The sequence below is a fragment of the Daphnia pulicaria genome, chromosome 4, assembly GCF_021234035.1.
Source record: "Daphnia pulicaria isolate SC F1-1A chromosome 4, SC_F0-13Bv2, whole genome shotgun sequence".
NCBI classification, from domain to species: Eukaryota; Metazoa; Arthropoda; class Branchiopoda; order Diplostraca; family Daphniidae; genus Daphnia; species Daphnia pulicaria.
This window is the reverse complement of record NC_060916.1, coordinates 7,709,795-7,732,692: the sequence shown is the minus strand read 5'-3', so window position 1 is coordinate 7,732,692 and position 22,898 is coordinate 7,709,795. Positions and strand designations below refer to the sequence as shown.

The following is a 22,898-nucleotide window of genomic DNA, read 5'->3' as shown; positions in this document are numbered from 1 at the left end:
TCAAAGGCCATACTGCTTACTTTGGTTGTCCGAAGTGTGAGACCAAAGGAAAGTACGCAAAGAACCACAATTCCAAAAAGGGTCGTGTAACATTTCCAACATCTAACGCCCGTCTTCGTAACAATCATTCCTTCAGAACTCGCCGTCAAGCTGAACACCACAAAAGACGCTGCTTGTTAGAGGAGCTAAACTTGGATATGGTTTTAAATGTTCCTTTAGATTCTATGCATCTATGTGACCTAGGTGTGATGAAAAAGTAAATGTTGGCATGGGCGAAGGGTAAATTTGAAAGAGTAAAATTATCCAAGGCACTTTTTTGTATATTGGATCGCTTGATGTGTTCCGTTTCGAACTTCATGCCCACAATATTTTGTCGTAAATTGAGGGGGGTCGTTGACTTGGATCGTTTGAAATCAACGGAGCTAAGACAATTTAGGCTTTTCCCAGATAGGAATTTTTGTCCCAAGGCGGGACCAAAGCCGTGCGGCTGGTGCGGTGGGCACAGGGGAATCTCTAAGATGTCCCATTGCGAGCCCTTATTTGAAAACGTTACTCATTTTTCATCTTGTCGGATACATCATTTTTTACTCCCTCTCGTAGAAGTCTCTGATGCGTCCCGTTTTTATTTTTTGGCTCCTTCTCGACACTTAGAAAATTTCGGAGAAACTGTCTTTGTCTTTTCGCGGCAAAGTTTGATTCTAAAATCTTATTATTACCTTTATCTTCGAATGTGTGTACATGAATTCGTGGCCCATCTGTATAGTACTGGCTTCTCACCACGACGATCCGGGTTCGATCCCCAGTCCAGGTTGCATATTTCTTCACAATGCTTTCAACAATGCTGTTAGTATGCTATCGATTTATGTAGTGTTTCCGATAACCCTTTGCATACTTTGACAATTAAACTTGTCGTCCGGATATCCGGATCAGCGTTCGTGAAAAATTGTCGGCACAGCAAAAACTCATAAGAAAAAGAAGAGGAAAGAAAAAAGGAACGAAATTCAGAGTCCAGAAAAAGATTTATTATTCATGACATCTTGAGATCCTTTTTCCGTCCCAAGTACGTCTAAAGTCCATCCAATGGGACGGGATAAGGACCGCTATGAGATCTCGGCGAAGCGGACATTGGCCATACGTAAAAGACGTCCTTGGAATGTAAACTTGGGAATCTGCTATGTGCCAAGTACATCTCAGACGTCTCAAAGTGACGTATTTTGGACGTCTATGGGACTGCACTGTGCTATCTGGGTTTCTTGGGGCCAGTTATTTTGAAAACCATTCTTCCCATACAATTAATTGTACCAACATTTTTTATTATTTCACTATGGTACCAGAATCTTGTCAGACCCTGACTTGAGTGGACTGCCAGAAATGATTTCTTACGCTGACAAGATTCTCAAACTATTTGTTCATCAATCAAAAACGTTGTATGGCAAGAAATTCGTCTCTTTTAATGTTCAATGTTTAACTCATTTAGCTCAAGAAGCCACAACTTATGGTTCCATTGACACAATTACATGTTATCCCTTTGAAAACTTTTTACAGATATTAAAAACGTTATGTAAAAAGAGTTCAAAGCCACTCCCTACAGTAGTAAAACGTTTAAGTGAGATTCAAACTGTTAAACATCGAGAGAAGAAGAAAAATCCCGAACAAACCATTCTTCTCTTTGGTGAGCATCGTAAGGGACCGTTAGTGCCAGCTTTATTTGGAAAGCAATATCGTAGAGTAAAATTCGGTTACTTCACATTGAGAACAAAAGTGCCTGATAACTGTGTAATTTTGAACGATATGTCTGTCTTTATCGGTTAAAACTTTGTTCAAGACCGCGACGGCCAAGTTTTTGTCATCGGCAGTAAATATTCCACATACAATTACCTGTTTATTTATCCGGCGCCTTCCCGAATTGTAGGAGAGGTTTTTGTGACTGAAAACGATTTGTCTACTTGTCTTTTGGCTTTTCCACTGTCTTTTATAAAATTTCAAGCTGCGAAAATTCCAATTAATAGTTCTGACGTCGACAAATTTGCTGTTATATCCATAAGAAACGAAGTGAACATGTATTAAACTTTTCTTTTGATGTAATCATGTTGCAACTATGAGATATTAAGAAATACAGTTTACTTGGAGAAACATTCTAACCTATTTTATTTTTCCCCTCTTATATTCAATTCATTGTAATTGATTGAGATAAATGACATACATTATTTTTAGCTTTTTGTTATGAAAAATTTTTTAGAGCACGGGGCGAAAACATTAGGTGGTCAAACTTTACATCCAGACGATATCTACAGGACGTAATACTATTATTATATAGATTACTATCCTTTTATCATCTAAGATTTACGTCCATTGGACATCCAAGAATGGTCTATCCAAGGGATCTCCGAGCAACGTCTAGATTACGTCCATTGGGACCTGGACGGAAATCAGATGTTCAGATATCCAATGGACATCCAGGGGATGGGCTGTGCTACCTGGGCGTATGTGTTCCATGCTTCGTACCGCATATGTGTTACAATGTCGAATGCGAAGGATCGATGTTACTCATTCCAAATCTTCAAGAATCAATCGTGGTGGTCAATGAGAGTGGTAATACTTATATTGATACATCTTGTACAATAAAATATTTTAATCCTCTAAAACACTTCAAAGGTCGATTTCTCGTTAAAGCTGAAGCTTTCGTTTGTGATAGTTGCAACTCTCGTACAAGAGCCACAATCGATGACTATGTATTTTCTGGATTTTTCCGTGGAAGTTTATCGCCAAATGTCACCTATCTTTTTGCAGAAGAGGCACTTCTTCTAGGACACCACATTACTCATAAGTCTCCTGGGTCTTCAAAAAAAATATATGCACATTCTCTTGAAGAAGTATCAACAGAATATGGCCGGGTATGTGACATAAAAGGTCCTGTTTTGTATGCACGTGATTCTAAAAATTTGGTTCTTACAGAATGGACCAATAAATGTAACATTATTTACTACTGCAGAAAGCCCAGATAGCACAATGCAGTCCCATAGACGTCCAAAATACGTCACTTTGAGACGTCTGAGATGTACTTGGCACATAGCAGATTCCCAAGTTTACATTCCTAGGACGTCTTTTACGTATGGCCAATGTCCGCTTCGCCGAGATCTCATAGCGGTCCTTATCCCGTCCCATTGGATGGACTTTAGACGTACTTGGGACGGAAAAAGGGTCTCAAGAAGTCATGAATAATAAATCTTTTTCTGGACTCTGAATTTCGTTCCTTTTTTCTTTCCTCTTCTTTTTCTTATGAGTGTTTGCTGTGCCGACATATTTCACGAACGCTGATCCGGATATCCGGACGACAATTTTTTTTTTCAAAGTATGCAAAGGGTTACCGGGCACACTATATAAATCGACTGCGTACTAACAGCATTGTTGAAGAAATATGGAATCTGAACCGGGGATCGAACCCGGATTGTCGTGGTGAGAAGCTAGTACTATACAGATGTGCCACGAATTCATGTCAACAATTTTGAAGATAAAGGAAATAATAAGATTTTAGAATCAAACTTTGCCGCGAAAAGACAAAGACAGTTTCTCTGAAATTTTCTAAGTGTCGAGAAGGAGCCAAAAAATAAAAACGTCAGAGACTTCTACGAGAGGGAGTAAAAAATGACGTATCCGACAAGATGAAAAATGAGTAACGTTTTCAAATGAGGGCTCGCAATGGGACATCTTAGAGATTCCCCTGTGCCCACCGCACCAGCCGCACGGCTTTGGTCCCGACTTGGGACAAAAATTCCTATCTGGGAGAGAATGGGAAACCTGTAGACATAATATTGACGACCAAGTGCTTGAAAGGAACAAAATTGATTGCCCCAGCTGTGGGAAAGAACCTTTAGTCAGATCTTCTGACGCTATCGTAAAATTGAATGGGAAACCTGTAGACATAATATTGACGACAAAGTGCTTGAAAGGAACAAAATTGATTGCCCCAGCTGTGGGAAAGAACCTTTAGTCAGATCTTCTGACGCTATCGTAAAATTGAGGCGCTTAAGCTCGGCTGGAAATGTGCGAAATCCAGAAAAAGAAAGAACGTAAGATGCGTATACAAGAAAACACGACAAAGACTGGTCTTAAGTTTTATTATTTCAATAGAATGGAACAACCACAGGAGAGGTTTGGAAACTTAGTTATCAAATCCAATGCAGAAGTTGAAAATTTCCGTCAAAGGATTTACAACAAAGTTTCTACTGTACGCAATTACATTTCATTTGAAACTACTAGATTTGACGTGCTGGACTACGATATGATAAATCATGATTTCATATTATTTTTAATTCCCTTATCTTTTTTTGTAGACAAAAAAGAAACAGATGTGTGGGGGATCGGCTTTTAAGGCCGTAAGAGAAGACTCCAATGAACAAAAGAAATATGACTGGGCTCGTCGTTAGCTCTTGCAAGCACTGCGTTGTACCATACGCAATTAACATGTTTAAAGGTGAATCGTGGACCCATACTGCATTCATGCACAAGGAAGCCATGAAAAGTAACGCCAAATTCTTCTGCTACGATGTGGTATGCCAATACTGGAAATGGATGAAAACAAAAGTAGCTGGTCATTTTCCTGAATACAGTAATCTAACAAGTGAAATGACAGGAATCTTGCCTATCATGCATAAGAATGCACATCAATTTCCATGCAAGGTATTATATCAATAAATTATGAAGCAAAGTCTTCTCTCAAGCTTGAAATATATATGTACAAAACAGATTTTATGGAATCCCCGCTGGACAACTGGAATAGACTTAACTGGAGAAGAAGAGCACGAACAAGTTTTCTCAAAATTGTATCTATATACTTATGTGCTAAAGCATATGGCCAAACATAGTAATAGAGCTTCTTATTTTATTTATTAGCAAACATTGTTGCATTGTTAACTATTAATTCAGCGATTTTACTCTTACGTACTTCATGTAGACAGAAACGATTTTTTAACATTAGCTATTCTTTATTGGAACTGGGGTAAAATTTAAAATATGCATTTCCTTCTACGCAAAAAGCTAGAAAAAGTAAACAACTTTCCAATACAGGTTGAATAATTATTTGAAAATAACGAAAATTTTCTTATTAGGCAAGAAAGGAAATCAAACAAGGCACTTCAAAACTCGAGAAATTGTTGGAAACCCATAACCTCGTATATAATGATCTTCCACTGATTCACAAGGAGCTGGAGAGAAAAGCTAAGGCAATTCTTGACCAAAGAAAAACCAAAAAAGACTACAGCTGATAAACTGAGAAGAATGCTGGAGGGCTTTTAAAGACTACTTCCATTTCTATCTCTAAAGAAGCAGGTATATTACAAAAACTAAATTGAGACTGCATTACTTACTTAGAGTATCGAAGTTGTACTAAAACAGAAAATTCGAAGACTTTGACTAAATTAAGGCGGGTTTTCACTGAAACTAAACGGAAGGCTTTGGAAACGATCGAATTAATTAATTCTAAGGATAAAACGCTTCCAATTTCTTACGAGGATTTCGATGAAGGTGTCGTTTCTTGGGAAACAGTTCTGTATCGGGATGACACGCACTTTCCTACACGTAAAAATAAAAAAAAATTTATCCTTTTTTAAGTAAAAACTTTATTTCGTCGTTTTTGCAGTTTCCCTTGCCGACAAATATAATATTGTTGATTGTTGGATGCTATTGAAAAGAGCAAGGGAGGAAATTACATTGAGTAAGAATGAAATGATAAACTACATGCCATTCCTCATTGATAAACGGTCATCACTAAAACAACCAAGTCAAAAACGGGTGTACGACATTCAGGCCCAGTCATTCAGGCCCGTGACGTTCAGGCCCACCTTTTTTTTACGTGCCTATCAGGCCCAATTTTGACGTCATTCAGGCCCAAGATTTTTTTTTTATAAAATTTTTAAAAAAATGGGGTATCCGACGACTCCCCCTGGTGAGCACAGTTGCTCCCACACCTGGGCACTACCACTATACGTATACAGTTGTCATTATAAAATTTAATAATTTCAATCATTTCGAAATTTCTATTTCGACTTGCCCGAGATTCGAAACTCGGACCATTGTCATTACAGCCCGGGCTTCTGACCATTAGACCACCGTTGTTATAGTGACATAGAGGAAACATGGACGTTGATGGTATGGTTCAGGTATACCCCCCTTTCACTCAACCCTCTCCCAGGGGTGCGCGCAGTCCCCGTCCCCGCCGCTAAACCTCAGCCGCTAAACCCTATATTAAAAATTATCAGTGTAAAAAGATCTTCATCCATGTATCAATCGTTTTTCGATAGCAGAAAACTTGTCTTGCTAGGGAACAAATCACTTTTGAATTATTCAAAATGCACGTCTGTTAAACGCTGATTGGCTTTCGATATATTTATGTATTGTGTTTTTATGTATAGCCTTAACTGATTGATCATTACTGATTGATCATTATTTAAAAAGGTTTAAAAATTCTTAGGTATGAAATGTATTTCCAATATATTTAACTGTGAAAAACATAAAAATTATATTGGGCCTGAATGACATTCAAGTCCGCCTTTCAGGCCCAATTTTTGCGACGTCCAGGCCCAATAAAAGTGGGCCTGAAAGACGCGGGCCTGAAAAACGCGGGCCTGAATGACCGGGCCTGAACGTCGTACACCCAACTTAAATTACAAAAAAAAACTGAGATTTTCCTTGTTTAGTTACATAATTTTTTCTACTTCGGTACTATTTAGAGTTAATTTAGATGCTTCCGATTGCGATTCCTTATGAAGATTGGCTTAGTTAATTTTAAAAATTCTTAGTTAGTAAAAATTTGTATAATCCCCCAAAATACATGTCAATAACGCTTTCGTAAAAATAGATAAAATCTTAAGACGTTGCTTTGTCTGAAGTATTTTTTAAATGAAAGATTCTTAGATTTGAAGTAAACTTGATAATTGCTTTACGCTAAGGTTTAAGTTTTTTAAAGAAATGCTAAGTTAAAAAGAAAAAAATTCTCAAAATATACAACCCTCAACATATGCTCTGCGACTTAAGATAAGGCTGTGTCTGAAATTTTTTATGTAACCCATACCATTGAAACAGCAAAATTTTAGAAAATTATGAAAGGGAATATTAACGTTTGGAAAATTTTATGCTGTGAATTGAAAAGGGATAAAATAAATGTAGAACAAATATAAGGAGGCAATGCAATAAAAAGAAGGAAAACTTAAGACATGGCTTTGTCTGTTACATGAAAAAGTTTCAGACACAGCCTTATTGTCTTAAGTCGGAGAGGCCATGTTGTTCTAGAACTAATTAGTGGTAATTGATCTTCTATTTTTTTAACTTTAATTTCCAACTTAGCAAGACATTTCATTTTATCTATGTTTTTTACTCTTGGCACTATTTTACTTACTGTACTACGCTTTGGTTGTTTCACAGCCACTTGAAACAGAATGATCGGATGATCAGAGTGACTGTTCTCGTTGGGAAAATGCCAATTTGAAATATTGGTATTATCACCTCTGAGAGTGACGTCCACCATCGCTGTTATCTGGGGAATGTATTCTAACTTGAAAACAGGAACGTTTGCTATATTTAACTTGTTTTGGTCAGTAAATGATTCCAGACACTCACCTCTTTTATCCGTAGACTTACTATTCCATAACTTATTTTTTGCGTTAGAATCCATGCCTATTATACAGACCGCTCTAAGTCAGGACCAGTCTTTATAAGATTAAAAAAATAATCTAGACTCAGAGACGGTCGGCAATATACAGAGAAAAAGTTTAGACCAGGGTATTTGTTTAAATGGACTCCTACACAATTATTTAGGTTTTGCACTGCTATATTTACAGCCATAAGAAATTTTGTAGCCAGAATTATTGCACCAAAGCATGTTCTTTATTTAAGTTATGATGAACCGTATAATTACTAGGAATATTTGGTATAAGTAACTCATTATTAAATTTATTGGTTATGGCGTAAGGTTCTTGAATTAACGCTATGTCAATATCTAGCTCTACTCAAACTTGACTCAGGTTTAAGGATGCTACTTTACAGTGCTGCAGATTAATCTGTAAACATGAAAGTGATTTGTTATTGTGATTCATACTTTAGGCTAAGAGTTGTCTCAGTCTATCCACCACCTTAATGTGCGCTGAACATTGAAAGTCACCCGATTTGTGTGCACCTTTGCAATTCACGCATTTCATCTTGTTGTCTGGATGGATGCAGTCTTGTGTTTTGTGCGACTCTGCGAACCGGTCACAGATTTCTGCTGCCGATTTGTTTGTGCATTTAAACGTGACATGGCCCAGTTTTTTACATTTGTAACAATACGTCACCTCAAAATCCAGTTTAGCTTTTTCTACTCTATTCTCTTTTAACTCACCTGCGGCATTTTTAACTGATATTTTCCTAGCTTGGATTACTGCTTCTTCACACTTTTTGAATGTGCCATAAATCTTTGACGTGTCCTTTCTAATTCGAGAGCGGTTTGATTCTATTAATTTTACCACGTAATATTTCATTTCTAAACTCCATCTCTTTTTTAAGAACCTCTAGATTCTCTATCCCAGTCCCGAAGACTGCTATCGGGTACTCTATTTTGCGTTCTGAAACAGATTTTAAGGACGCCTCTATTTTTCCATCCGCTTCCATTAACTGTTTAGCCTTTTTGGCATCAGCGTCGTTATTAAACTTAAACCGAGCTATATTGTCTCTCTTAGTGAAAGACTGCAGCGTCAGATACTCCGAATTACTTTTAAAGAACTCATCTATAGCATCACCGATAAAATTGCTCGTGTCCACATCAGGATCTAGCTTAGCAATGTGGTGACCGACTTCGAGGCCACTGCCGCATAGGATTTACCTAGCTGCGAGTCCATTCCACTAGGTGGCTCATTCTCCTTAGTCGGCTGCCCATCACCGAATAACCCATTCAAGAACCTATTTGCAATTTTAACCTTGATGCTGGTTAGCTCACTTTCTATCTCTTTAGTATGACTGATAATGCACTCTTTCTCTTGAATGAGCGTCTCTATTTCCTCTTTTAAATCCTTTATTAGTATATTATCATGTCTTCTCTCGACATGTCGGTCAGAGAATTCTGGCTATTGTTCTGTACACTAAGTGTACGTTTCCGTTTCTCACCATTGGTGCCACCAATACTTGATCTAGGTCTAGAGTACATTATTTTACACACCTCAGAGCAATACAGATGATTTCCCTGCCATACTCCCTCCTATACGACGGAAATTCCGTCGTATAGGGGGTATATATTACACGAGCGAAGAAAGGCAACTTGCGTCACTTATTGATCAAGAAAAACTGAAGGTATATTTTTTAAAATAATTTAATGTCGTAGTGAATAGTGATCTAGTAACCACTACTTTGCCATTCATTTAGGCTATCAAACGACCAGTTGGAATAGCTTTTATAACCTTCGCCTCAAACATTCAAGCAGCGAGGGTAAGCCATTAAAGCCAAGATCATAGGCCCAATTGGCGATGTGGATCAATCCCAGAAAGCTCGAGCCTGATTGTTATCTTTAAGCCTCACCGTTGGTCCGTTGATTTTGCTCCACGTCCAGATGAGATCAATTGGTAACTAGATTAAATTAATTAAGGTTAATTCAAGTTCTATAATTATCCTCCGTCGTATAGGAGGGAGTATAGGATTAGTCAAGCATAAAACAATTTCTAGTTCGGCTATACGCCACAGTGGTGCGCATTGGCGTAAGCTTCGCACGACTTTTGGCTATGTCGCGTACTTTTGAATTGCAATAAGATCTATTCGGCTGCGTCAATACAATAGGCCTACGTGTTACTGATGTATCGCGAATAACGTTCAGGATCAGCGCAGTGTTAATGGTTTATTTTACGTTACGTTTTTACGGGTTTATACGTTAATGGATTATTGGTCCTGATCGATCTTGTCCATTCGGAACCGTTCCGAACACAGCCGCCTATTTTATAACATTTCCCAACACACCCGCTGTGGCGCGGTGTAAAGGATTGGCCGATCGCACGATAGATGGTGTTTCTGCTTCATAAATCTTTGATCTTTGATTTCCATTTTCCAACCACTTAAAACCTAGGAGAAACCTTTTTCTTAATTATTAATTGGAACATATCGAGAACAATAATATTAAATCAATTATGGTAACTATTGAGTTTTGTGCTTCATACCATCATCGAAGATTAATTTAATTATTTATTTATCTAGTTACCTTTGTCGCTACTACGTACAGCCCAGAATCATCCCATGGTAAGCATTTTTTACTTTTGTTATTTACAGCAATAAAACTAGTGTTTCAATATTTACAGTTAGTGGAATTGAAAAATGGGGAGACTTACAATGGCCACTTGGTGAGTTGTGATAACTGGATGAACATCAATCTACGAGAAGTAATTTGCACCTCCAAGGTAAAGTACTTTCATTTAAGATAGTTCCGTCATCTGTATCTGTCAGTGATATTCTTGAATACGATCATAAAGTTTTACATATAATATTTAATGAACAAAAATACAATTTCTTTAGGATGGTGACAGATTTTGGAGAATGCCTGAGTGTTACATTAGAGGCAGTACCATCAAATATCTTCGAATTCCAGATGAAGTCATTGATATGGTTAAGGAAGAAGTAGTTGCAAAAGGTCGTGGTCGCAGTGATGGTAAAGGAAGAGGTGGAGCCCAAAGAGGAGGCAGAGGTGGTAGTAGAGGTATGTTTTAAATGCCAAAATTTTCTCACTCATTATCAATTAAGTTAATGGGGTATACAAAACAATTTTATTCATAGTCTTAATATTGTTTTAGTCATGAATATTATTGAACAAGTACCAAGTTATAACAGTATTATACAAAATTTTCTGATAATGGTCCAATGGGATAAATATAGTACAATCACTTAATGCTCAAATGATTGTACAATAACTAATGTATGTTTGACTTCTTGTTAATCTCATTATTCTAGAATCATGTTCAGTATATCGTAGCTTTATTTTTAAATTACGTCGTTTCGTGTCATTTGACGAATGAATAGCTAAACATCCTATCTGCACATTCAGCAATGCCTGCTCTTATGGTTTAAAAATGAAATCTATCTACTATGTAGAGGTTTATAATTTGTTTTGTATTGATTATTATTTCAAGAGGTACATGCCGCGTCTCTTACTTGAATACTGATAATAAATTAATTTTAATATTAATTAAAAATAGGAATTTATAAAATTAATTATTTAATCTTTTCGCGTTTTTTTATATTTTATTTTAACCTTCCAAAAAAAGTTTACAGTTTAATGAAGTATAGTACTACCTAGGTAATGTTTCTCAGTCGTGTACATTATTATAACTTACATTATTTCCTTTTACTAAGCGTTAGCTTATCGCAACTACACGAATGTGCGTCAAACTCAAATTAATAGTTAATGATTGATTGAATCGATGGGATTGCCAAAACGATCAAGTGAAAAGTGATAATAATAGTCAGTTGAATACTTATTAATCAAGCCATTGAAATTTTATAATTAGTTTAAAACATATAGGCTTCGTTGACGTATAATATGGAGCATGCATATTCCTATTGATATGATATAAAATTATTCTTGTGTTGACCATCAGGTTCTTTTGGTGCTTCAAGAGGTCGAGGCGCGCCGTCGGGACGCGGTGGTGGTGGTGGTGGCAATAATAAACCCCGTGGAAAGTAAATAAACTTGTCAGAATGAATGTATGAAAATAAAAATATGGCCAAGTCTTGATTTATTCGAGACGCTTTCTGTTTTGATAAAAAGATGGAAGCACTTATCTCATTCTTTCTCTTCACATTAATTTTACATGCTTAAAATAAGCCCGTAAAACCTTTAGGCTGAAATACACCATGAAACTGAAATATTTAGAAGAGAAGAAGCCCTTGTGGACTTTTAATAACACGCTGCACCTTCAGCTGTTTTGCTGCATATTTCATAAGTCAGTAGGTGCGGCGTAGTAATAGTGGATGTGTCGGATCGTTCGTTGCCAACTGGCAAAGCGACCGCGAAAATCGTTGTTGTTAGCACAGAAGATTCAGATGCCCATTTTTAATAACGAATGAAAACAAATGTTTTGTTTTTGCAGAAAGTTCGGCGCGCTTAGTAAATGTCAAATGTGTATACATATTTTGAAGGATGAAAGTTTTTCGTTTGTTATAGATACTTTCTGCGTTATAGATACTTTGAACTTGAATGCTCACCAAATTCAGTACAAAAGCAAAAGCCATACCACTAATTTTAGAGCGACACCATAATACATCTTCCATTTTCTCGCTCAGTTGCATTCGAACGTAAAATACAATTAGCTCGTAATTACGATTTAGTTCTTAATTATTTGTCAGACGTTTGCAATAGTAAATTCGCCTTGCGTATCCGGAGAAGAAAAAAAAAATATAACAATAGATAACCGATGGAAGAGAGATCTCTTGCTGCTAAGGAATCTTGAATCTACGGGGTGATAGACACACGAGAAAACCCAGGAGATGCAATTAGTTCTCCAATCTCCATTTCTCTCCTGTGCCTATGCACGGATACAACAGCAACGAGATGCCCGGAGCCAGCCAGCGCAGCCCCTGCTGTTCGCGCAGCCAAGCCCAACTTGGGCTTTCATCTCTCTTCGTTTTCGACATTTTCTTTCTTTCCTCCCTCACTCTCTCTTTCTTGTCCCTCCCTACCTTGAACCGAACCAGCAATTGACTCTTGTTTTAAGGGCCAAACACATTTTAACTTTGTCAGTCCTAAACCCACAGGAAACTCCCTGACGAAAAGAATGGCTAATATAGAACAGTTAATTGATCTCACAATAAAGTCATTTTCTTCTACTATACCATCTATTCAAGGCCTATTTATTATGTTCACCTTGAAGGAGAGTATTTATATGCGACGTTGTCAGACTCGAGTAGGGGTGAAAAGTGTTAATCATTAACCTTGAATTACACCAAAAAAGGAACCAGTTACTATAAATTAAATCGACGCATAACATTCAAAAGCGCCATTCAAGCAAAGGGCCTCGATAATAAATTAAATGTTGTTTTTCCGAGGCAAAGTCAAGTTACGTTCTTCCACTAGGCGATACCCTCTAGTAAAGGGCAACATCCTCTCTTCTGACTTGATATGGGGACAAAATCATGACACTAGAAACTCGTGAATAGAGCGTTAGTCGAAATCCTTCGCTAAAGACCTTTTATCGAATGGAGAAAAAAAGTTTAGTGAATAGCTTCAAGGAATTTTCGTAGAAGCGCCTTTTTCTAAGTCGTACGGAAGGGTGAAAAAGCTATAAGCCCCTATGAAAAAAGGCCTATTCCAGTGCGAGGGGATTTCAGTTGGAAAATAGAAACGAAATGAAACGATGGGGAAACGAAGGGCTTGAAGCTGCTGCTGCTGTCTGGGGGTCTGCTGGTTTAGTGAGGGGGAAACAGATGCGAAGGGGAAGAGAACGTTACAAATAGGAGAGAGGGAAAAATAGGCCTCCCTTGTAAAAAATGAAAAAAAGTTCCGACTTTTGACGCCCAGTCAATAGATTTACTACGATGCTTTCTTTTTTTCGAGCTTTTCGTCTTTCCTACTTCTCAAATTCTCCCCCAAGAGATTGTAAAGAAAATGATTCCTTCTTTGTTTCCAGTTTTCCACTTCTTTCGAATGCCGTAGGATCTTCGCTCTGCATTGTCTTTTATACAGCATTCCCAGAATAGCCCAAACTGACCAAGTGAATGAATTAACCTCCTATATACGTGAACTAAAGTTTTTGTGTGTGCCAATTGTTGTTGATTGGGGTGGGGGGATTATCTGTGTGAAAGACAGCAAAAGGTAGCCTGAGAAAAATTGTTTTTCGCATTCCTCGAATGGGTCAATTGTTATTGTAGTGGGGTAGAAAATGTGACCGCCAGATGGCACTGGATGCGCAGTCGGGCAGTCGCGCGCTGCCGCCATCTCCATAGTTACATGTTAGTCTTGAGCTAGAGTTCTGGTAGTAGTGTAGTGTTGTGTTGACTCTTGTATATGATGCTTGTTTCTCCTCGTCATTGTAGCTGCTGTCGGCGGTCTCGTGTTATTTGGTGAATCTCGCCATGTTGGGCGCGTGTTGTGAATATCGAAAAGACGCCCGCAGGTCGTGCCATGAGCATCCCGCGTTTCTCACTATCTCATTTCAACAAGGTGTCCTCGCGCCGATTATGAACCTTTATTATGGCCTATCATGCATCTCATAGAAATAGAGTGGACGGAGCTCGCCAGCCGCATCGGTCAATCAACAAACACAGCAGGCTCACTACTCGTCGAACTCGCACAGTGCTCCAATGTCTTCTCTTATTCGCATTAGTGGTATGATACTCGTCCTTATATTATAGCCTTAACACACTTTGTTCCCCCCCAAAATTTCATTTGTGGTTTCTTCTTTTTATAGTGGATTGATACGACAGAAGGCAGGCGACACAAGCGCCCGGAAACTTGCAGCAAACCTGACGTAAGTCGATTCCATTTTCGATACAATTATTTGTATCCAACGCACGCTTTGCCGTTGCTCTAATCCATTGTCGTCAAAGAAGCTCCAAGCGAACAGGCTACAACATGAAACGCTAGATTGAAATGGAAACCCGTCCAACGCAAGGACTAACCGTGTGTTGTGGGTGACACTCGGGTATTATCATACGTGTTTCCCGCCTACAATTCACACCAAACTTTTGGCGGCCATGTTGAATGTAATGCGCGTGCCCAACTCCCCGCAAGGAAAACACAAGGTGTAGGCGAGTGACGGCTCGATTCAGATGTCGAGCACACTTACACGGCCTTATAACGTCCCCCCTCGCACATGAGACTTTGTCCATACCCAACTTTGGTTTCCATAAGAGAAAAGTGAAGAGGGAGGTTGGGGGGAGGATGAGGAGGAAGAGAAGGAATTTTTCAAAAAACCTGTACTGGTTCTTCGGTCGAGAAAATGCGTGTTTTATGGCAGGACTAATTTCTTGACTTTCTTGAAACAAGATTAGCTGCATAGATGGGAAAAATTGCCAATCAATAAAACGCAAGACTTAAACTTTTGGGTACCCTACCTTGAACCACAAAATTGTAGGCCTTTATGGTAATCATTAAATGTTGTGCATTTCCCCTGGTTGGTATGGAGCCTGGTCTTGGGATCCATGTATGGCGTTGTCTGCGCGCTTTCACCTTAAAGTCAACGTTAAGGTGAAACGGGTCAACAGTCGTTTGTCTGCCGTTCACGAGACCCATGTTCGTGGTACTTGCAACACTGGGGAAAAAAGGTAGTTTTCTAACATCAAACCTGTCATATTTCCACTTGAACTAGAAGTTGAAAAAATATGTCGAGTTTACATAAATTTTCTCACTTTCAGTTTTTCGTCTCGACTCCGTTTATTGCGTTATATAGCTTTCGACTAACGGCATTAGTAACGAAAACTTTTTTCATGACGAAATGGAACGTTGGCCATGAAAATTGGTTGCTGTTAGCTATAAAATAGTCGTCCTTTCCATTCTTGCTGATGCATGTGTTGAAAACGATTTAGACACATCGACCTTATTCTTTATTGTAATGAGAAGTTGGTTGTAAAAATCTCTACAGTTTTGGCTGGTGCTTACACACCTGAGGTAGGTAGACGAGGTTTTTAGCGTCCCTTCCTATCTGTTTAACGCAGGAATTTTTATTTCTTTTAGGCTGGATGAACAAAGACTTTTCTAGTGAAAAGCATGGGGTGTCGGATATGCGTCTCTCATTTAGTTACAAAACACACAAAGACTCAGTCTTCTAGAGATACCATTTAAAGATTTGTTTTCTCGTTTATTGTTATGAGAAAGGAATCAAATAACCAAAACAATGAGAAACTTATACATGGAGAGATGAACAATATTATGTGTACATGCGCATTTCATGCTTGAAAAGCGTTGAGAAAGCTACACTCGTGACGAAACTTGGAGTAATCACGGCATTCGTGTTATCAAGTGGCATTAAATTTTGGTTTTTTCATTCAACACGACCGCTACGAAAATGAGAAAATTTACGTAGAAAAAAATAAATAAATAAACGGATCTTCTAGGAGTAGGGTTTATCTTTTTTTTTTTTTTCGTTTTAATCACATAATGGATTAGAATTAACATACATGAGAGGTCTGTTGTTTAATTGTCCTCACTTTCTTTTCCATGAATTATACAGAATGGGCGCAGCACCTCCTTTCTCTGGCGAATTGCTGCTGAACCGCCATCATATTTTTTCGGGACAATTCATGTACCTTATTCCCGTGTCTGGGACTACGTGCCTGAAAACGTTAAAAGAGCATTCGACGCCTCGGACGCAGTTTTTTTCGAACTGGATTTGACGGATCCCAACACCATCAGCGCACTTACCAGCTGCCAGCTCTTGCCAGTAAATTTGCCCAATTGGAATTTCAATATTTCTCTGTTTAATTCATTATGTTGTATAGGCGGGACAGAGTCTAGGGCAAGTTTTGCCACCCGATTTATACGCACGGCTTAAACGCCATTTAGACTACGTAAAGGCTGTGATGCCATCGTGGATGAGTCCTGATCAGCGAGGACGAGGACTCTATGCAGACTACCTCTTCAGCGCCATCACCGGCAATTGGGAACGAAAACGACCAATCTGGGTCATGCTGATGGTCAATTCGTTGACAGAGAGTGATATCAAGTCGCGCGGTATCCCCGTTTTGGATTTGTATTTGGCTCAGGAAGCAGAACGACGAAACAAACGGATGGGAGCTGTCGAACGAGTTGAAGAGCAATGTGTTCCTCTTAATGGACTCAATTATTCACAGGTATTTTCCTTCTTTTGTCAGCACTTACCCCCTTTTTTTTTAACTTTCGGGTTTTAAAACGTGTTTTAGGTTGTTTTTGCTCTAAATCAAACTCTGCACCACCAAGAATCTCTGAGAGCAGGGGACCATTCAGCGCCCTATACTACTGATGACTTAATCAAGCATTACAACTGCGGCGACCTTAATGCTGTTATTTTTAGTCATGACACAGCTCAGGTAAACGTACTATGGCTCGGTTTAAATAAATGGGCATTTTAAAAACAAAATCACACATTTTTAGGTTCCATCGATGACTAATGTAACCTTGGCTCCTTACGAGCAAGTCATGGCGAAGAAAATTGACGAATATTTTCGACAAGAACTAATATTCAAACGTAATCGCAGAATGGGTCAACGAGTGCTGGAACTCCTTGCCGCTCATCCGGATAAAAGTTTTTTCTTTGCATTCGGTGCAGGTAAAATATGCACGTACGAATCATTTAAAACTATGAAGCTTTAATATTTTTTTTGCTTTGGACAGGACATTTTTTGGGTAATTATACTGTACTAGACGTCGTTCAAAGTGGTGGCTATACCGTCGAGCAACTAACATCTGATCACAAGATTCTTAGGTATGTTTGGTTGTTTGTTTGTCTAGTTTCCTAACATAGAGTAATTTTGAACTCCACTTGGATGACCTGTGCATTAAAACTTGCACAAATTCAGACTTTAGTCCAAAGCTGTTTTGAATTTCTTCATCCTTAGCTTTTAATATTGTGCACTTGTAAAAATGGTGATCCAATCTGGAAACGATTCATCTTGAAACCAAACACTTTTAAAGCGAAACAAACCTGACGGCGCCCAAGTCGTGACCACCCTGAACGGTTGCCCACACTCTGTAACTTATTGAAAGCTTCGCCGAAGAAAGTATTCTCAAGTTGTGTGGTCGTGTTTATTTGGACTTTTGAAGAGCTGCAACTTCTTCTCTTAGACCTGTTTATTTTACAACACAGTTTGTGTTTTTCAAAGGACGTTGTGTTTATATTTTCTTCGTGGCGATGATGTTTAGTTTATGGTCTTCAGTTTTCTTGTTTAATAATTGTTTCTTGTTTTTAATTGAAGGCATCGGAAGAAGCAAAGTAAACCTCGCCCTTCGCTTGTACCAGAACCAAGCAGTCTTCGAGACTTTTCGACACACTTGAAGTCAAATACGCTGGATAGCCAAGATGAAGAGTTTTCACAGAACGTACTAGACACCCAAACAGTTACCCGCGTTGCGACCAACACTACCCGGACGCATCCACACGATTCTTTAAAGAAAACTACTTTTCGACCGCCCACACTTTTAAGAACCAGCCCAAATTTGGTAGCTGCCGCAGCTGCAGCTGCGAGAGAGGCAACAAATCAAGATCTGGCTGGGAAATACCGAAATTTCAATGACTTATGGGTCCGCTTGGAGAACGGAGGTCACTCTTACATTAGGTAACACTATTTCACATGATTTCATTCGTAGAGTCTTGATTTCTAGTGTTGTCGTTTTTGCAATTCCAATTAATTTCTTGTGAAATCGACCTTTCCTATTGATACAGCTCTAACCGTTTGATAAGTGAGAAACATTTAGATTTTTACTTATTTTCTTTTTCTTTATGTTTTTATGACACAGAAATTTACAGCCGTCAGAGCCGTCGTCTACGAGGATGGAAGATTCTTTGCGGGTCTGGTATGGATTGCGACCGAATCGAGCAACTTCAGATTCACTTTGCCAAGCTTTATGGGTCCCTCTCTTTGTATCTATGCTGTTCTCCTTAACAAGAGCCTGATATATCATGAAACGAAGATGCTTATTTTTGTGTCAGAATGTAGATTCAGTTTTTGAATGCGATTTCCTGCCAAATACTCATTAAGAGTTATTATCCATTGTCCAATGATGCCCAATTGTCCAATGTCTATTATCGAGATATAAGTTAGCTGTGGTTTGAATATTCGTTTATTATGTGTCAATTCTGTTTGTAGATAATTTGTACAGCTCAAATGCACTTTGATTTTGTTTTACGCATAATATTCTCCTCATGATAATTAAATTTATTAAATGCATTCGTTTTCTTAATTCAGTGTGCGTAAATGAAATGCGATACTTTTATTTATAATAGAGATAATTACGGACTATTTATTTGTTTTACTAAGATAGGGAATTAGTAATAGTAATAAATCTGAAAAACAGTAAATTTGGGGGCATTTTCAAATAATCCTAATAATGTTAATGTAACAAGACAAAAAGGAGATAGAACTAGAACCAAATGATAAACTTATCTGTAAACCATACGTTAGCCTACTCGACGTGGGCCGTGAGCCTTCGATTTTTTAATGATAAAATGTGAAATCGTTTTACAGCAAACGTTTATCAGATGGAAAAATTAAGAAAAGACCTGTGAAATGGGAAAAAAAAGTTTAAGGTCTGTTTTTTTATTAATTAAATAACGATATTTCAGAATTTGAAATTGGTGCTTAACGGAAATCATGACTACACAACAGTCAGCGTGCGTTGATTTAAGTGTTTCTTTTAAGCTAGTTTTCTAGCAAAACCGAACACCTATCTGTCTTTTATTCCTGAATAGGCAAGCTGGAGATCCTAGGATAGATGGGTAGATCCTACTTAAATTTTGTTATTTCTTTTTTCTTCAACGAAATGACAACGAGATGGCGTTCGGTTACGGACTTGGCCACCTGAAAACTGCATTTAAAATCAAAATTTCTTATTAAATACTAATTTTAGGTATAGGAACAAATAATTAACCAACGATTAATTTTGTTATTCAGACAATTGCGTAATTAAAATATTTTTATTGCCGGTATATACAAATTGTCAACGAGAGCTGCCTATAGGTTAGAGTACTGGCTCACTATATCTGTATTTTATTTCCCAAAAAGTCAAAGTAAAATGGCGCCCGACGATCAAATATCTGATCAAGAAAAGGTAAATTGTTTGTTACTTTTATTCGGTTTGATAACAATTTTAATAGTGTAAGATGATTTCTAAAATTTTGGGTATGACTGAACGTCACGTATTCATTTGTTTACCATAATACTACCGTAAAAGTGTGTTATTCAAAGTGTTCGTTTGACAAGTGGGAGGGGTCTTACCGGTGTTTCGCAATTCAGCTTTGCATTTTTATTTAATACTTTTGTCATAAATTTTGACTTAATCCACTTTTTGTCTGTTAATTGCTTCAGGTTCGAATTGCTTCGGATTTCATACGCCATGCCCCTCCTGGAGAATTCAATGAAGTGTTTACAGGTTAGAGTAATAGAAACGACTATCTGTTGATTTGTACTCGAAATTTCATTTGTTTTCAGATGTGCGTGTCCTCTTGAATAATGACACTCTCCTCAAAGAAGGAGTTGCAGGTGCCTTTGCCTTGTATAATAAAGATCAGCTCACTCCTGTCAAACTTCCAAACTCTAGTATTCCTTCTCTGGTTACTGAGCACAATGATATAGGGGGTGGAAGGTTTTTTGATCCTCGTTCAAAACAGTCTTTTAAGTATGACCATTTGAGAAAGGAGGCTTCTGATCTTCAGGTATTTAGTAATATTATTTATTTTTGTTGAAAAAAAAAACAATAATAAAGTTTATCCTTTGATTTTCAGGCATGGGAATCTGATTCTGCTGTTGAGTCATGGAGGGATGCATTAGAATCCCAATTTACTGAGTACACAGCCAACCATTACAAGCATGGTGTCTGTGCTGTTTTTGGTCAAAGTAGAAATGACAGTATATCGCTTGTAGCATGCATTGAGGATCATCAGTTTCAACCCAAAAACTATTGGTGTGTTGCAAATGTTGCTCATTGTTATATCATTCATTTATCATTGAGATTTGTGTAGGAACGGCCGTTGGAGGTCTCAGTGGTGTACAACTTTAACTGGTGGCACTGGAGAGCTTCAAGGAACTTTAAGGGTTCAGGTACTCATAAATGTTTATTCCATGCATAACCTACATTTTGATATTTAATAAATTTGTTTTTTAGGTCCACTATTATGAGGATGGTAATGTCCAGCTTGTGTGTTCAAAGAATGTTAAACACTCACTCACATGCTCAGTAAGTACACAGTACTGTATATGCATTAATGGAACTTACGTAATTATTATTATGGTTGTAGAGTGAGGTTGAAACTGCAAAGGAAATGGTTCGGTTGATTGAAGAATCCGAATCTGAATATCAACTGGCGATTAATGAAAATTATCAAACAATGTCCGACACTACCTTTAAAGCGTTGCGCCGTCAATTACCAATCACGCGAAGCAAAGTAGACTGGGAAAAGATCATTTCGTACAAAATTGGAAAAGAAATCAACAAGACCCAATAACAATAAGTTCAATCAGTAATTACTTACTTATTAGCCCTTCTTTTTCTTCCAGTTTCTTTATACTTGTTGGAAAGTAGATTCCGACCTACTGCCAACTGCTGGCCGATTGGTTCAATGTTGTTTACGGTGGTTCTAATAAGTTACTACGATACATCTCTTCCGTTTATTTACATATCCTATTTTTGTTTTTCTTTTCTTTTCCCAGTTCTCTTCGTGGTTTTGTTGTGTCGAGTGTTGGATGATTTGATCAAGGTTGTTTTTAGATTAGCGTAAAATTATCCTGATCAAGTTATTTCGCGTCATCGGTACGCTGCCTTTGTGCGCGCATTGCTGATGCGATGCGCCCTTTATTATTATCAAATTAATATTAAATCGTCGTCCATTGAAAATTTTGCATCCGATTTAATTTCTTTTATTATCAGTGGATTGATTGGCTTTGGTTACTAGGTAAAAGTAATCAAATCAGTATGACTGATATCTAGGTGTTTTGGTTTTCACTACTGAATTTGTTCCTCATCTTTTGCTCCTTTTCGTATCTTTATATCCTGTATGAATGCCTATTGCCTATAAAGAAAGATGTAGTGATTCCATAAGCCTCATTTTGTGTTATGGGCCGTTGGACTTACAAAGTGGAAATACAGCCGTGTTGGATTTGTTGAAAATATTTCATACTCTTTAGTTTACTCATTTATTGGCAATAGTTTCATTGATGTTGAATCTTTAAAATTTCTTTTTTCTCTCAGGCACTGCATAAGTCAAGCTTAATCAAGATCAATCAAGATTTATAAATTCACGGTTGGACTGCTAAGTCGTTGAGCTCACCAAAAAATATAGAATAAAAAAAAGCAATAGTGAAGTCCTACATCGTTTGTTATTGCTTCTATATGTTCGGCTTATAGAAAGTCGAGCATGAAACCTTAAAAGTACCATAGCAATAATAACGTACAAAATTACAAAGGGTGCATACATAACCAAATATCCATGGAGTTCAGTCAAGTTATTGCAGTCTACTACTTTTGGATGCTACGAGACATACCGGTAGTGAACGTCTATAACCGCTAGCTTCGCACAATGAAGCGAGTCCTAGAATTCACTCAGAGTCTTCCAGTGCCTAAGGTGACTTTCACGCAATGGGGAAATCGCTCTTCGGGTAAGTTATTTGTTAAAAATGGCTTTATTATATTGCGTCGTTAAATAGTTATTTTTAAAATAGTGTTTTTTTTTTCGATGGCTATATACAAAATATTATTTTTATTAGCACAAGGAAAACTGCTTTCGAAATATAAAACTACTGTGAAGTAACGTAGTTACGTTCGATAACTTCTGTTATGCGCATGCTTCATTAATTAAATTGTTATAGCAAAATTGATTACTGGTTTCTAGATTGAACTAACCGTTTTCCTGCAGAAAGTAGTAACAACAGAGCATTTTGAATGTATGTATAACATAAAATGTTAATAAAATTCGGTTTTATAATTATTAGGTCTTTTAAATTTAAAGTTATGATATTTATTACAGTAAAGTAAATACACTGTAACTTCAAATACCGAGTCAATGAGTCATAGACCCCTGGTTTCGCAACTAAGGTTATTTCCGCTTTGTTATTTGGAAAATCCTAGTGAGCGCCAGGCGGAGAAAAATTTCAGAAATCTAGGTTTTAGAGCAGAAGTTTGTATGGTCATAACATTATCTCGTTTAAAATTGAAAAAATTAATTCAAAGGAGTCATCTAGTCCATCAACGGACAACGGTAGTTAGTATAAGA

The 22,898-nt window shown here is 37.6% G+C and overlaps 3 protein-coding genes and 1 long non-coding RNA gene across 5 annotated transcripts; all 4 read left to right on the top strand.

Moving 5' to 3' along the window:
- Positions 1-9,985: 9,985 nt before the first annotated feature.
- LOC124336844 (U6 snRNA-associated Sm-like protein LSm4) lies at positions 9,986-11,783 on the top strand. The gene is made up of 5 exons (XM_046790661.1): positions 9,986-10,142; positions 10,207-10,248; positions 10,308-10,406; positions 10,522-10,702; positions 11,601-11,783. The coding sequence occupies exons 1-5, from the start codon at positions 10,140-10,142 to the stop codon at positions 11,684-11,686; spliced, it is 411 nt and encodes a 136-aa protein (XP_046646617.1). The 5' UTR covers positions 9,986-10,139; the 3' UTR covers positions 11,687-11,783.
- A 1,903-nt stretch (positions 11,784-13,686) lies between these two features.
- Positions 13,687-18,861, top strand: LOC124336841 (metalloprotease TIKI1-like). Its single transcript, XM_046790657.1, has 9 exons — positions 13,687-14,326; positions 14,409-14,468; positions 16,170-16,379; positions 16,438-16,788; positions 16,858-17,004; positions 17,069-17,243; positions 17,309-17,399; positions 17,890-18,249; positions 18,431-18,861. The coding sequence occupies exons 1-9, from the start codon at positions 14,192-14,194 to the stop codon at positions 18,585-18,587; spliced, it is 1,686 nt and encodes a 561-aa protein (XP_046646613.1). The 5' UTR covers positions 13,687-14,191; the 3' UTR covers positions 18,588-18,861.
- LOC124336845 lies at positions 14,479-16,160 on the top strand. Its single transcript, XR_006917192.1, has 3 exons — positions 14,479-15,264; positions 15,355-15,607; positions 15,674-16,160. It is a non-coding gene; the product is annotated as an uncharacterized LOC124336845 (long non-coding RNA).
- A 703-nt stretch (positions 18,862-19,564) lies between the features above and the next one.
- LOC124336842 (F-actin-capping protein subunit alpha-like) lies at positions 19,565-21,798 on the top strand. 2 transcript variants are annotated; one of them, XR_006917191.1, is made up of 8 exons: positions 19,565-19,741; positions 19,999-20,062; positions 20,122-20,345; positions 20,415-20,593; positions 20,652-20,730; positions 20,795-20,866; positions 20,928-21,260; positions 21,340-21,798. XR_006917191.1 is itself a non-coding variant. In XM_046790658.1 (7 exons), exons 1-7 carry the CDS (start codon positions 19,706-19,708, stop codon positions 21,132-21,134), a joined length of 861 nt encoding a protein of 286 aa, XP_046646614.1. In that variant the 5' UTR covers positions 19,565-19,705; the 3' UTR covers positions 21,135-21,798. The 2 variants fall into 2 exon arrangements, 1 of the variants encoding a protein (XP_046646614.1); XM_046790658.1 differs by having other exon boundaries at positions 20,928-21,798.
- Positions 21,799-22,898: the final 1,100 nt, after the last annotated feature.

Excerpts from the sequence above, each read along its gene's own strand:
- LOC124336842 (XM_046790658.1), top strand. The coding sequence starts at position 19,706 with ATGGCGCCCGACGATCAAATATCTGATCAAGAAAAG. Across the intron at positions 19,742-19,998 it reads AAATATCTGATCAAGAAAAG|GTTCGAATTGCTTCGGATTT; the intron begins GTAAATTGTTTG and ends TAATTGCTTCAG. Across the intron at positions 20,867-20,927 it reads AACACTCACTCACATGCTCA|AGTGAGGTTGAAACTGCAAA; the intron begins GTAAGTACACAG and ends TTATGGTTGTAG.
- LOC124336841 (XM_046790657.1), top strand. The coding sequence starts at position 14,192 with ATGGCCTATCATGCATCTCATAGAAATAGAGTGGACGGAGCTCGCCAG. Across the intron at positions 14,327-14,408 it reads TTCTCTTATTCGCATTAGTG|TGGATTGATACGACAGAAGG; the intron begins GTATGATACTCG and ends TTCTTTTTATAG. Across the intron at positions 18,250-18,430 it reads GGAGGTCACTCTTACATTAG|AAATTTACAGCCGTCAGAGC; the intron begins GTAACACTATTT and ends TTTATGACACAG.
- LOC124336844 (XM_046790661.1), top strand. Across the intron at positions 10,407-10,521 it reads AAGTAATTTGCACCTCCAAG|GATGGTGACAGATTTTGGAG; the intron begins GTAAAGTACTTT and ends CAATTTCTTTAG. Across the intron at positions 10,703-11,600 it reads AGGCAGAGGTGGTAGTAGAG|GTTCTTTTGGTGCTTCAAGA; the intron begins GTATGTTTTAAA and ends GTTGACCATCAG.